The sequence below is a fragment of the Embiotoca jacksoni genome, unplaced genomic scaffold (assembly GCF_022577435.1).
Source record: "Embiotoca jacksoni isolate LCO1_2020_lvr unplaced genomic scaffold, fEmbJac1.0.p SCAF_64, whole genome shotgun sequence".
Classification (NCBI taxonomy): domain Eukaryota; kingdom Metazoa; phylum Chordata; class Actinopteri; family Embiotocidae; genus Embiotoca; species Embiotoca jacksoni.
The window spans coordinates 429,863-443,935 of NW_027185419.1; the positions used below are offsets into that span (position 1 = coordinate 429,863).

Below are 14,073 nucleotides of genomic sequence, written 5' to 3' on the forward strand. Positions count from 1 at the left end.
GAGCTTTCCTTTGGGGAAGAAAATGTAAGCAACAATACAATATTCATAGAGTAACAGTCAAAAAGTTTGGAGACACCTCCTTATTTGTCCAAATGAAAAAGAAACAAGGTGCAACGGCCAAAATGTCCGTTCACAAACCAACAGGTGATGTTACGGTGGGTTGCCACTAGGTGGCAACATTCCCGAGTAAAATCACAAGCGGCACACGGTCCGACAAATGATACGTTGTAATCAAAATGCAGTCACGGAAATTTTGTGCGAATGACATCGTACAGGTGACACTGTTTTTGAGCTATTGGAAGGGAAGCAGATACAAACACGGCTGCAGTTACCGCTTATCGCCACTGGTGCCGCCAAAGAGAGCAAAAGCAGAGATCTCCCAGATTGTAATGTAAAAGTACAACTTTTGGACTGTCTAATAAAAGTGCCTTAAGCTGCAATACCACCAATGACCTCCAGGGGTAGGCTCCAAAAAAAATCCTCCGGCTCCATTGACTCCCATTCAACTTCTCATGAAATACAAAGTCGATCTTTTCCAGAAGTCATTATGGTGTCATTCTCTAAAGTCACTCCTTATTATTAGTTTTGTGGCGGTCAAACTGAAAATAATCCCGTCATTAGTGGGATATTAGGCCTCAAAAAGCAATATTTTTTGGGGGGGGCGTGTCTGTTTGATTGGCAGGCCTGTGGTGCAGTCAGGTTTCCGCTATCGGTAGGCTGGACATGGTAACCTCTGAGATCGAGTGACATCCACCCGCCAGCTTGTCCAAATATGGTCACTTCTAACTTCCAAGATGGCAACAGCCAAAGAAAACAAAAAAAAACTGGAGGCTTGAAAAGAACCGTTCACAAACCGAAACGGTGACGTCACGGTTGGTCGCCGCTTGAGTGTATAACCTTGCATGGCAGTTGACTCGCCTTCTGGTTGCTAGATAAATAAATTAAGTGATTAAATTTTGACTTGCAGTTAAGAAAATGATTGATTGAAAACTGTCGCTGACTGGGTGCTCTAATGAATTGATTTTTCTGTTGACTGACTAATTGATAAATGGGTTAATAAAATAACAATTCCACACACTCATTTATTCCAAAGGGGATATATGTGTTTGGCCTTTTTTGTGCATCCATGTGTGTGTTCACAAATGCAACACACACAAACATGGAGAGAGGCAGCAGACATGAAGGAAATTCAACTGTCACTGGACTGTTTTTCACTACACTGCAATTACAGAACGGAGAACAGCGAGCATTATTTCGGGGGTAAAATGCACGGCGTGTAGGCAGACAGAAGCAGAAAAGGTCCCGAACCCACAACCCTTAATTACCTCACAGTGACGCACGAGCAGCGAGTCGGAGGGATGCTGGGCTGACAGAGCGAACTGGTCCTGGGTGTTATTTACTGATCCGGTGCACTCGGGAGGCTTTCAGTCCTTCCAGAAAGGAAACAAAAAGGTTCGAGTGAGATACCCCCCCCCCCCCCGCCCTCTACTTTATCATTCATTCACTGTCATTTATTATTATTATTATTATTATTATTATTTCACCTTACTTTTAAATATTCTGCTTCTTTTTTTTTATATTCTTTTCTTTCACTTCATAAAAGTTTAATTATTAATCCCGGTGAAGAGGGAAGATCAAAGCTGCTCCATCATCCCCTTTTTTTAACATGCTTGAAATGTTTCTGCAACACACACACACACTCACACACTCACATGGACTCCTTGCAGCCCACGCTGAAAAAAACCAAGCCGTTGTGTGTCTTCAGCCCTTTAGGGGGAGACTATATCAGCATTATGATTTAATGGTGGGAGAGCTGACATATTTTTTTGCATTAATCATCTCCTTCGCCCACGTTATAGGTTGGAAACGGATGCTTTTACGTGTTAATGACACAGATTATCTCACATAAGAAGGATTTTTAAAACATGGTACATGAAAAAAGGTAAAAAACAAAAAAGGAAGTCTCTATCTGACAGATGAAGTGAAGGGATTCGTTGTGACAGGAGGCAATCAGCAGCTGCTTGAGCGCCTAAATTATGCTTTGGGTGGTGGTGGTGAAGTGTTCTTCAAAGCTGGTTAAGAGCAAATAAATAAAGACAGTGGGGAAAAAAGAGGTGAGAAAATGTGTCGGGGCATGTTTCTGGGAATCAAAGATTTTTTTATTTTTTTATTTTTAGGATGACCTGTGAGTTCTCTGGCTGGAGGACCAGATGTGGTCTCTCTCTTGAGTCTAATTGGTGGAGGTGGTGGTGGTGGTGGTGTGGGAGAGGGGGGGAAAGATGGAGGGAGGGGGGTTTGATGCTTTACTGTTTCAAGGTCACTGATACAGAAAATTGTGGAAAAAGCAGCTTGACTGTCTGTTCACACCGGGGTTCATAATTAGCTGACGGAGGAAACTGCCTCCCCTGCTGCTCTGCACACACACACACACACACACACACACACACACCTTTGTTCATCACCTGGATGCACCGCTGATTGATTCTCGGAGGCGTCTCGAGGAGGCCTCCAATTTGACCGCAATCACCATCGACGTCACAAGTAGCAACGCATTGTGAAGCCTGTAAACCAATAGAGACCAACTGATATGACCGACCGCAGGGATTCTGGTTGTAAATCCATCTTTAATAGTTCCACGTTTACAGGGTGACATCACTGGTGTTGTTTTTTTTAAAGCTTCAATATCAGATTTTTTTTTTTTTCGTTTCGGGAGCAATAAAAACAGGCTGACTCATTTAAACATCCAGAGCAAAGCTGGCCTTCGAGTTGTGTTTTGATGAATGTAAAGTCTGCTCACTTTTACTTTTTAGTTCTGTTTTGGTCTCCACCACCTGCCCGAGGAAATACGTGGCCGTAGTTGACGCGTGCCGTTTCCAAGACTACCATTTTCTTCCTTTTCAACCGTTTTACTGAACAATTTCAGAGTGCGACGGAAAACAAAAGTGCCCAAAACGAACATCAATAACTATAAAATATTCACATAATTCACTATAAATTACATTATCAACTCCGAACTGCTTAACGAGCATCCCCAGCACGTCACACATTTCAACCAATCGGAAGCCAGAGCTGACTGCGATCGTCATGGTCGGCAATAAAATGAAAATTATTTTTAAGAAAATAAAATTTAACAAATCTAAATTATTTACAATTTCATTGGCTATGTCTTGTCTTCCTTTTGGTTGTTACAAACATCACGGGTTGATAATGCAGTGATGTGCTGTTAATATATATATTGTATAATATTTTTTTTAAATGTAAGATATGATGCAGTGTTTTTCCCCTAAGTTGACAGCTTTTGGGGGCCGTGATGATTCAGGACTGAGGGATTATACTCAATCAGTCCTCCTCCTCTTTGTAAAGCTGTTTCCTTTAAGATTTTATGGAGTTGAATTAGCTTCAGTGTACGATAATATTTAGCTTTGCACCAAACTTTTACTACTACGGATCAAAGCCACACACACTATATAAAAAAAAAAAATGGACGTATAGACTCCGGTCTGAAAAGTGGAGCCAATGCAAAAAGTACCTCCAAAGTGCAGTACCACTGAGGGACCACTAGGGGCTGGTTCCATTAAAAAAGCGTCAACTTCTCTCCTGAAACACAAAGTCCAGTAAATGTTTTCCACAAGTCGTTATAGTGTCATTAGATAAATTCCCCCCTTCTGATCTGTGTTCTGGTGGTTCTTCAGAAGATAATTCTAGCATTCATTAGATATTAGGATTTAAACAGCCATTTTGACTGACATAACTGGGGTCCAGTCAGGTTTCTGGTGCAGGTGGGCGGGGCAGAGTGTCCTCAGGTTCATGTCCACATGTTTAAAAAAAAAATGGTGACGGACGACTTTATTCATGCACCTGAATATCCAACATGAGGATAACCGTTTTTATTCACGTCACGTAGTGTGATGAAAACAGTCCTTGCAAGACGACGCTTACATCGATGACTCACTCAGTCATGAAATCAGATGTGACAGCCGCTGGTGGAGTTTAAAACTCCAGAGTGCCGGTTTGGGTTTCAAAAATAAACAAAAAACAAAACCACCATGACTTTATCGGATATTTGGATATTATGACTGTATCGCATTTGCTCGACACCAGAGCGGTAATGACGCTCATTAATCACGGCCTTATTTCACATTGAGTTGTGAGACTCGAGATTGCAGGCAATTAGCGGATGAGTCACCGCGGGGGGGGGGGGGGTTAGCACTCGACCTCGATGGTTCCTCGCTCTGGTATGCCGTCTTGGTGACCGATCAAAAAATGAAATAAAAAATAAACAGCAACGGGAAGACAAACTGATGTGAGATCGACCGAATAGCTCTGACGCGATCCTCGTATGTCACCACTTCTTCCTTTCTTCCTTTTCTCCCCTCGGATCTCCAATTTGAGGTGTTTTCTGGAAAAGGAGATGATCTTCGCTAACAAGGCCAGTCGCGTGTGTGTGTGTGTGTGTGTGTGTGTGTGTGTGTGTGTGTGTGTGTGTGTGTGTAATTAGAGGCTGCAGAAATGTAGACGCTCGCTGAATGGAGACACCATCAGTCTGTTCTCTTTGATTCTCTGCCCGTCCTTTTGATATAAAACTACCAATTTACTTTTTACTTTAAGGGAACAAGAAAAAAAAAAAAAAAAGGGATCCCAAGGGGTGTGTGTGTGTGTGTGTGTGTGTGTGTGTGTGTGTGTGTGTGTGTGTGTGTGTGTGTGTGTGTGTGTGTGTGTTATCTCCTGAGATGAACCGCTGCGACGCATCACAGGAAAAAACATATTATATAATCTGAATTTACTCATATCGGCAAGAAAATAATTACTGCAGCTGAATCATACGATAGTCCGTTTACCTGAAGACACAAAGATCTCGTTGTGTGACACCTACACTCAGTTGTAGGATTCGAAAAACATGCAATCACTTACTTTATTTCTCTTTTCTTTTTCTTTTTTTTTTTTAAAGAAAAACAGCAAAAGCCGTTGAGGCAATGTTTAGCTCCTGAAAAAGTTGACATTTTGGAGATATGAGGCCGAGAGAAGAGGTTTGTTATCTTGAAAGCAGGTGTGGCGTCACAGGGCAGGAAATAATAATAATAAAAAAAACACGTTTGAGTAGATGGAGTGAGAGCTTTATATTCAACACTGGAGAGGCATGAACGTAACTAATGGCCAAACAGGACTGCCATACAAACTCAGAAAGTGGACATAACTAGTTGGATTAATTGGTACAATAAGTACATTTACGGGTCAGAGACACAGTGTGTATAAACTTACAAACAAACCAAAAAAAGAAATTAGTAATATATTTTTTTATTTTTGTGTGTAAAAAAAGATTAAGGGAAATACTGAATATGTCGATGTTATAATTTTGTCTTTAGCACATTTGTAGCAACTTGTAGCTGCTTTCATTAATCAATTTTTATCGGTCGAAAATTACACTTCATTAAGCAGCGTGGTTAATTCTTGTGTCGTAAATGACGTGCTTCCCTTAGTACGCTACGATGTCGTACTTTCACGTGTTAGTACACTTACTCGTTACTTACTTTAAAGTTCGACAGGGTAGCGTTGGCTCAAACCGCACACTGCCGTTCTGCACTAATACCCGGAAATAAACATTTGAATGCATCACCTCGAATTGCTTTTCCCTAAAAATGAAAGTTGTTTTTTTCCATGCCGTCTGGGAAAACTACGGGAAAAATAAACACAATTGTGGAAGCTAAGTGCGAGCAAGACAACTTACTTTAAATAGCCACTCCTCCATAGCGCTCTGCTCGCGTTTGTTTCGTGTTTGAAGACCTTTATTTTACGTTCATCACGCCCTCTGGTGGTCGTAGAAAGTATAACGGAAACGTAAGCGGGTTGGGTGGCGTCCCGCATGAAAACAAAAGGTCAACAACTTATTCTGACGTACGTAACGTGTTTAACATAGATAGATAGATAGATAGATAGATAGATAGATAGATAGATAGATAGATAGATAGATAGATAGATAGATAGATAGATAGATAGATAGATAGATAGATCGATAGATCGATCGATTATTAATCCCTCAGAGGGAAATTTTTATGTTACAGCAGCATAAAAAACTTGAACTGAGGTCATGGATTTAGTGATACTTAACCAACGTAGGGCTACTACATCTTTTTCTTAAAACCTAATCAAACAACGACCATATTTGCAAAGTTAACCACGTTGCTTATCAGTTACCATGACAATGAAAGTCAAAGCATATCGCTGGTTTAAATACCAGAAAAACAGATTTAAAACCTACTTTAACCTCAATTTAAACGTCCTTCTAGCGGTTTGTAATTCCAAAGGTCCTCCGATGTTTTTATAGCAGTCTGTAAATATTCAAAATTATTGGTCTTGAAATATAACGTTGAGTCCGACAGCACTACATAGAAGTTATTATTCATGTGTGAGACTCAAATGAAAACCACCAGAGAAAAAATATGAATGCACACGACTGTTTTCTGGGATGCGGTGCAAAAAAAAAAAAAATAAAAAAAAAATAAAAAAAAAAGACAACTAATGAAGTCGCGGTTGTGAATGAAATCGGGCCGGTTCTTGTGAATGAGACGTTGAATCGGAGCCTCACTCATTAAAAACACACCGGAGCCATGAGTCATGCAGCCTGAAGCACAATCAAAGCTTCCTGCTCTCCGTCTCAGACCGACGGACGCGGAGATCGATGCTCTGAACACCGAATAACTCAAAACGCAGGATTTAAAGCAACAAACAAGCAGCCATTTGCAGGGTTTCCATGTTCTGTGTTCTGTGTTCTGGGAGGGGGGGGGTTGCATAAGATGAAAAAGAAATGATATACATGTGGCCGCAGGATACAGAAGATGTTGGGTTTTTGGATGAAACACGGAGAGGAAGAGGATTTTAGAAATGATATTAAAATCAAAGCATTCCTTTTCATTTACAGGCTCATTATGAGACTTTATGTGTTCGACTGCAACAGTAAAATACTTTTTGTTATGATACAGTATGAATGTTTTCATAGCAAATTGTAATTGAAACCACATTTATTAAAAAAATTAATCAACAAAAAAAAAAAGGTGTTAAAATGTCACTTGGCTTCCTGCGTTTGCTGCTAATGAGATGACCTGCTGCACAAATGCCTTCTGTCACTATTTCTGTTTCAGTTTTACTGCCGGAAGGTGAATTATTCCCTTTTTTATTTTATTTTTTTTAAGTCTAACACTTGGTTCGTCATCAATTTGATTTTTACAGAAGAGAAAATAATGAGAGTTTACAGCATCGGAGAACCGACTGAGTCACCGACCTTGAATGCAGGAGAGGCTGCAGAAATGCCACTGAGGTAATAATAGAAAAGTAATTGATTGTAAATTAGCTGCTGATCCACCTGGAATATTAAAACGCAGCAGTTGTTTTCTGACCTGAGTGACTGCAGCACATCCCTGCTGTCACTCAAACTCCTTTAATGGTGCTGGATGACTGCAGTTATAAGAAATATAGAAATGACCCATGTCTTCATTGAAGTGAATAAAGTAAGGAGTAATCCATTACTCTTCCAGTAACGACCCCCCCCCCCCCCACCCCCCCATGCTGATGGCTGTTGTTGTTGTTGTTGTTGACTTTTTTTCAGGCTCACTTTGCCCAGCAACTTTTACGTATGAGTCACCCGAGGCAGCTGTTACGCATGACAACAACAAGAGAGAGAGAGAGAGAGAGAGAGAGAGAGAGAGAGAGAGAGAGAGAGAGAGAGAGAGAAACAAAGGACTTGGTGAAGCGAGCAGATGGTTGTCGTCAGATAAAAAGGTGTTTGGCGCGAGGAGGGAAGCGACTATTTCAGACCGGTTTCTAATGGGGGTCCACGAGATGCCGAGTACCGGGACCACGCAGAGCTCCAGGCTGCCCAGCAGGGCGCTCCTGTGCGCGCTGCTGCTGCTGCTCTCCGGCGCCGCCGGAGCCCAAGTGCTGGACGCCGAGTCCGAGGAGGAGCTGAGCCCCAGAGCCTTGCGGGACTTCTACCCCAAAGGTCCGAACCTGACCAGCGAGAAGCAGCTGGTAAGACTCCGATCTGCGCGCTCAGCCTGCATGCAGGAACACCAAGCAACTTTCATCATTGTCATTTTATCAAGTTGCATTTTTTTTTTTTTTAAGTATTTCTTTCTTTGAATTTCAGTTATGTTGTGTTAAACAGACAAAAGTCTCAAATGTGCCGTTAAAGTCCAGCATGAACCAAACTCCATTCAAAAATGCATGAATTTAAGATTTAACTCCAAGCTGGTGTAATTATTTGACAGGCTTGCCTACTTTTTCTCATCGATTTGTGTCATTTCAGGCGACATATAGTAACTTTTGTGCGCAATTATATTTTGCAAATCTCATGTTAATTTTTGCGTAAAACGTTTTTTTTTTTCACTTAGGTTATATTCTGTTTGCATTTTTGATGACTTTATGGCGCAGTAATGGATTTATTTTTTTTTTTTTTTTTTTTTTTTATATTCATGTGCTGAAAAACAACATTCATCAAGCTCGTTTGCTGTTTTGTATCTTGTTGCCTGGCAGCTCGGAGCTCTCCAAGAAGTTCTGGAGAAGCTGCAGGCTAAACGGCTGCCTTTGTGGGAAAAGAAATTTGGCCAAGTTCCGACGGTACGAAAACATTTATTTATTTTTGCATGAATTGATCATTTTTATTGAGGCACGTTGCAGCGGGAAGGAAATGAATTGAACTCCAGCTTTTTGCTTCTCTCTCTGCCTCTCAGTGTGATGTCGGGGAGCAGTGCGCAGTGAGGAAAGGCGCGCGGATCGGGAAGATGTGCGACTGTCCCCGGGGAGCTTTCTGCAACTTCTTCCTGCTGAAGTGCTTATGAGTCTCTGAATGTAGCAACGAAGATGTTGGAGTAAAAAAAAACAAAAAAAACACAACTATTCCTTTATAATTACTGTGATAATTTTTATGATACAGCTGAAGCAAGCAGGTGGGGGTTCCTGCACAAAACCCTTACGAATAAGAACTATAGTAGTTCTATGATATGTTTATATATTTAAAAAGAAATATGTGATATTATATCACAGAAACAACTATGATGTATGATGAATATAGAAAAAAACAAAAACACAAAGAACCATAAAGTTCCTGTAAATACTCAGAACCACTTCAGTGTCTGTAAGGAAAGAAAAAAAAACAGGATCATTGTCTTGACGTCATAACAGCTATAAGAGATATCCCACAATGCACCATAAACTCACCTGAGGGCACACACACACACACACACACACACACTGTAAAGTCCTGACAGTAACATTATGGAAATATTATAGTGATTCTTCGTCTGGGGAGGAAAAAAATCCGATCTGTGTTTCAGATGAATGTTTTGTGTATTATGATGATGATGATGATGATGATAAGGATAATAAACTGTGGATCATTTTGTTTTGTAAAGCAGCGGAGTGGCAGCGTGTTCTTTTAAAAAGGTCGATGTCCTCTGAATCAGTTATGTAAAAGTTTTATGTTTGGTTTTTTTTAGCATCTGAAGGAGCAGCTCGTTTATTCGGACTGTGACGTTCAGTGTGCGGAGGGTGACGTCACTCCTCTTCTGGGAGGGGGAGGGGGGTGTCTGGGCTGCTCAATAAATAACAGGGCTGCTTAAAAAATTAATTGGGGCTGCAGAGGAAGTCGGCAGAGAGAGTGTGAGACTGCCACATCTCAATCACACATCCAAAAAAACCTCCCCATTGTTTTTCTTGTTTTGTTTTTTTAATGGAGCAGTTTCAAGCTGCTGATGACATCATGTGTATGAAAACAGCTTAACACTAAAGTGACCCACAAATAAAGATGTAAAAAAAACAAACAACTGTATTTAAATCATATCGACGGGCGACCCTGGTGTCGAAACGCATCCAGATGAACTCGAAGGCATTTGCAGAGTTTGAAACCAGCAGGATGTTTTTATATCTACCTGCTGATGGAGAACGGTTTTCAAGGTTCAAAGGTTTTAGGCTCTAAAAGTTTAAAAAAAAATTGATGCCGTGACTTTTATTAATCAGCTAAACTCATACAAAGTGCAGTAAGATAGTTCTGACGTCTGTATGTAGGGATGTAGCCGTAGACTGTAAATCAAAGTGGCCAAAGGCAGGACGTAGTCAGGTTTCCGATCAGATCCACCGCTGGCTCCTCCCCCTCAACCTGTCCAAATATGGTTACTTCCTGCTCCAAACTAGCACAAGCGGCGGCGCCGGACAAAATCCGAACTGGAGGGTTCATAGCGGCTTCATGGTGGTTGCTGCTTGGTAAAACATCAAAATGCTGTTATACATAATACTGCATCAATAATAATAATCTAACAACATCATATACAAATAGAAAAGTATGAGAATAAAAGTCCTGCTTGAGTACTTTTATATTTCTGAGTTTACTTGTCTTCCATTGATAGATTTTCAGATTATAATAACTTGTGGAAAAATGACACTGAAGTTGAAAACAAAAACAAAATAACATTTAGATGGACTTTTACTAGTTATTGAATTCATTCAAATGATAGTTTCCATTTTTCTTCTAATAATGTTTTTCTTGACCTGAGGTGTCGAGACGTCTCTGCTTGTCTTCCACATCCTGTCGCTGTCATCAATGATGAAGAAGAGACTCAGACAAAATGTTGACTTTTCTTTTCATGTCCATTGTTTGCTCGGTCTGCTGGGAGTTCGTGTTCTCGATCGAAACCAATCGCACACTTTTTCCTGTTTGTCATCTGTCATTTCCTGGAAAGGTTGTTATCATCGGGAGTGTTTGATTGACAGCTGTAGAGAAACGTGTCTACCGCGTTAACGTCGCTCATCGGAAATGATGTTTCAACAGGGCACGACATTACCTCGTGTGATGTGTAAACTTCTCAAATCACAACATTGTTAATAATTCTTCGAGGACATTAAGGGACTACTTATTGCACTTATTTTATGCATCTATTTATTTATTGATGAGTTAATTTGAGTTTTTTTGCCCCATTTTTGGCCAACAATTGACTTTTTAATTGTTTTTTTTTTGTTGGTTTTTTTCTGCCTTTTAATCCAGATTTCTAGGTTTGAGCTGCTGAATATTTAAATGATGACGTTTTTATCTATCTATCTATCCATTTAATTGTAGATTAGACTTTAGTTTAAATTTAAAGGGATTTTTGTCCAATCAGCTGATACAGTTATTAAGTCCAACACTTTTTTTTTGTATTATCCAGTATTGGACATCTCACTGAATATTGGACCTTCTGAGCCCTTATAAACTATTTTGGTGTCCTTCTACACAACAAATATTAAAATCTAATCCACAGATTGTTATAAAAAGCCTTGAAAAACATTCATGCTCAACAGAAGACGAAGGCCTTTTCTCGTAGTGTCGCCGTCAGGCAAACGGTCGGCTGATCACTGCAGCTCTCACGGCTCAGTTACCACGAGATTCGTCATAGATATTCTCGGTCGATAATTAGATGAATCAGTCGGATTATTTTGACCCTTTCACCTTTTTTTATCTCTGCGCTGCCGGGCTACGTCTTCCTCATGTATTTAAACATGTGGGAGGAGAATTTCAACGATGTTTACATAATTCAACCGCCGTTTCCAAAAATGTTGGGATGACGTTTAAAATGTAAATTAAAAACTGAATAAAATTTTCTGGATCATGTTTTGTATACAGCTTCTTCTTTACATGGTGGAGTTTTAAACCTGAAATTTGTGGACGCAGCGACGAACTGTGTTCACAGACGATGGTTTTCAGAAGTGTTCCTGAGCCCATGCAGTGATTTCCAGATGGCTCTCAGTGTCACCTGAGAGCCCGAAGATCACGACCATCCAGTACCAAATCTCTCCGGATTCTCTGACTCTTTTATTATTTAATGGGCCTCAGAAAATGAAATTTCCAAATCCTTTGCGTTTGCAACGTTTGCTTAACGTTTAGGAATAATATTTTTACCATTTTTGCACTATTTGCCCAAACAGTCTTTAACAGAGTAGGGAACCTCTCGCCATCTTCACTGCTGAGTTACTATTCCTCTCTGAAACACCGTTTTTATACCCAATAATGTCACTGACCTGTTGCCAATTAACCTAATTAGTTGAGATGTTGTTTTTGTTGTTTTTACACAACCTTTCTAGTCTTTTCTGCCTCTATGATGGGCTGGTTTAAAAAAAAAAAAATTTAAAAAGTTTTTTTTTTTTTTTTTTTTTTTTAAATGTCCACACGGTCACCATAAAAAACGATTAAAAAAAAAAAACAGACCAAAAAAACACAGCCAGCAGAATGTTTTCAATATCGTAACACCAAAATAATACGTGGAACGCTAACTCATTAAAATCTTTCGGTGTTCGTATCGACGGCTTCTCGTGGTAAATTGTCTTTGCTGGATGCCTATAAATAAGTTTAGTGAAGCATCATAAGCGCTAAGTCGCTCTTCCAAACACAAACAACAGATCGAAACACTCACTTCACACCAGATTTATAATTTGTACAACCGGGCTCCCCAAAGACAGTTTTTTGAGCTTTCTTTCTGTATCGAGCTCCGTTGGGAGGAAAAAAAAACGTCCATCCGTCATTTTAATGGCACGGTGAACAATCGCTGCCTCTGGAGAACGCTCACTTTGCTTTCCTGTTTTAGAGTCGTGGATCTGCAAAGAAAAAACGCCAATCTTGGTCTTTTTTTTTGTTTTGTTTTCATGTTTTTAAATGTAACTTAAACGGGTTGAATGCATCTCAAATATAGAAAATAAAATGGCATTGCATTTTTCTGAAACAGTTTGTGGACAATCAGAACCGTTCGAGGCAGTTAGACTGTTTATCTTATTTACTGAACAAGCGACACTTTTCACCAGACAGCGAGGATTTGATATTGATCTCTCGGGGGGGGGGGGGGCTGATACCAGCTTTTTGCTCCCCACAAAATGAGACAGTTTCAACTGGCAGCAATTGGCCGTCGGCGAGGAAGGCTTGTTTGTGTGTGATAATTCGACACGAAGACGGATTGAGATGTTGACGGAAACGGTCAGAAACTGAGAGCGGGAGGTGGAGGTGGGGGGTGGTGGGCGGGGGGGATGATTGAGAGGGTGATTGATGGAGACGCAGAGGGAGACAAACGATACAGTCTGAAATAGAGATTGCTCTCCGAGGATGACATTGTTGGGCGTAAAGCGCTCGATACGTCAACACCAGACGAGGCTCGAGGCGGCGAAGTTGATTTATAACGTGCGAGCGCGTAAATGTTGAAACACCTGATTGTTGTTTTTGTTTTATTTTCCTTGTCGTGTTTCAGTGCATGTTGTACAAAAAAGTCATGGTTATGATTGTCATCATCCAACCAAAGCGTGTAATAGCGCCCACCTGATAGCTGTAACCTGAACGCACCACAGGCCTGTCAATCAAGCAGACACGCCCCCAAAAACAGGTCTTCTTGAATCTTCTTTTCTAATGAATGAGGGATTATTTTCAGATGGACCTCCAGAAAACTAATAAGAAGGAGTGACTTTAGCTAACAACACCGAGATAACTGATGGACACATTTTATTCACTTTGGATTTGATGAGAGAAGTTGAATGGGAGTCTATGGAGCCGGAGGCTTTTTGGAGCCGACCTCTAGTGGCACTCGCTGGTATTGCAGCTGAAGACACTTCCGCATGACTGGAAGCTACAAAGGCTTGAACCTATTTTTTTCCCCCTCGGATACAATATATACGGGCAGCGGAGACATATGTTGAGTCAACATCAATATGGATCGATTAGACTTTAAATACCACAACACAACAAAAGTTCTCACAAATAAAAGTAGATCACTACAAAGTGCTTCAAATCTCATGAAGCCATCACAAGTTAATATTAAATCCAGGATGAGGTACTAAAAAGTCTCACAAAGATCACAAAAAAGTACCAAAACACAAAGAAACTACCACAAAATGTTCCAGAAGTTAAAATCTATTACATGCTACTGCAAGATGCCATGAAACATACCGGACTGACAAAGTAGGATCTCAAAGGATTTTAATGGGGAAGAAAAAAGTGCTTTAAATATATTTAGAGTTATTTAGAATTAATAAAAAAATGTTCTTGAAGATGCAACTTTTGCACATTATTCAAGG

General features: G+C 40.3%; 1 protein-coding gene across 1 annotated transcript; it reads left to right on the plus strand.

Annotated features, from left to right (window-relative positions):
* Positions 1-7,753: 7,753 nt before the first annotated feature.
* cart3 (cocaine- and amphetamine-regulated transcript 3) lies at positions 7,754-9,815 on the plus strand. Its single transcript, XM_069175201.1, has 3 exons — positions 7,754-8,022; positions 8,527-8,610; positions 8,724-9,815. Exons 1-3 carry the CDS (start codon positions 7,819-7,821, stop codon positions 8,829-8,831), a joined length of 396 nt encoding a protein of 131 aa, XP_069031302.1. The 5' UTR covers positions 7,754-7,818; the 3' UTR covers positions 8,832-9,815.
* Positions 9,816-14,073: the final 4,258 nt, after the last annotated feature.

What these genes read in the sequence shown, in the direction of transcription:
- cart3 (XM_069175201.1), top strand. Translation starts at nt 7,819, where the DNA reads ATGGGGGTCCACGAGATGCCGAGTACCGGGACCACGCAGAGCTCCAGG. An exon ending in TGACCAGCGAGAAGCAGCTG is followed by an intron (nt 8,023 to 8,526) that starts GTAAGACTCCGA and finishes GTTGCCTGGCAG; the next exon opens with CTCGGAGCTCTCCAAGAAGT. An exon ending in AATTTGGCCAAGTTCCGACG is followed by an intron (nt 8,611 to 8,723) that starts GTACGAAAACAT and finishes TCTGCCTCTCAG; the next exon opens with TGTGATGTCGGGGAGCAGTG.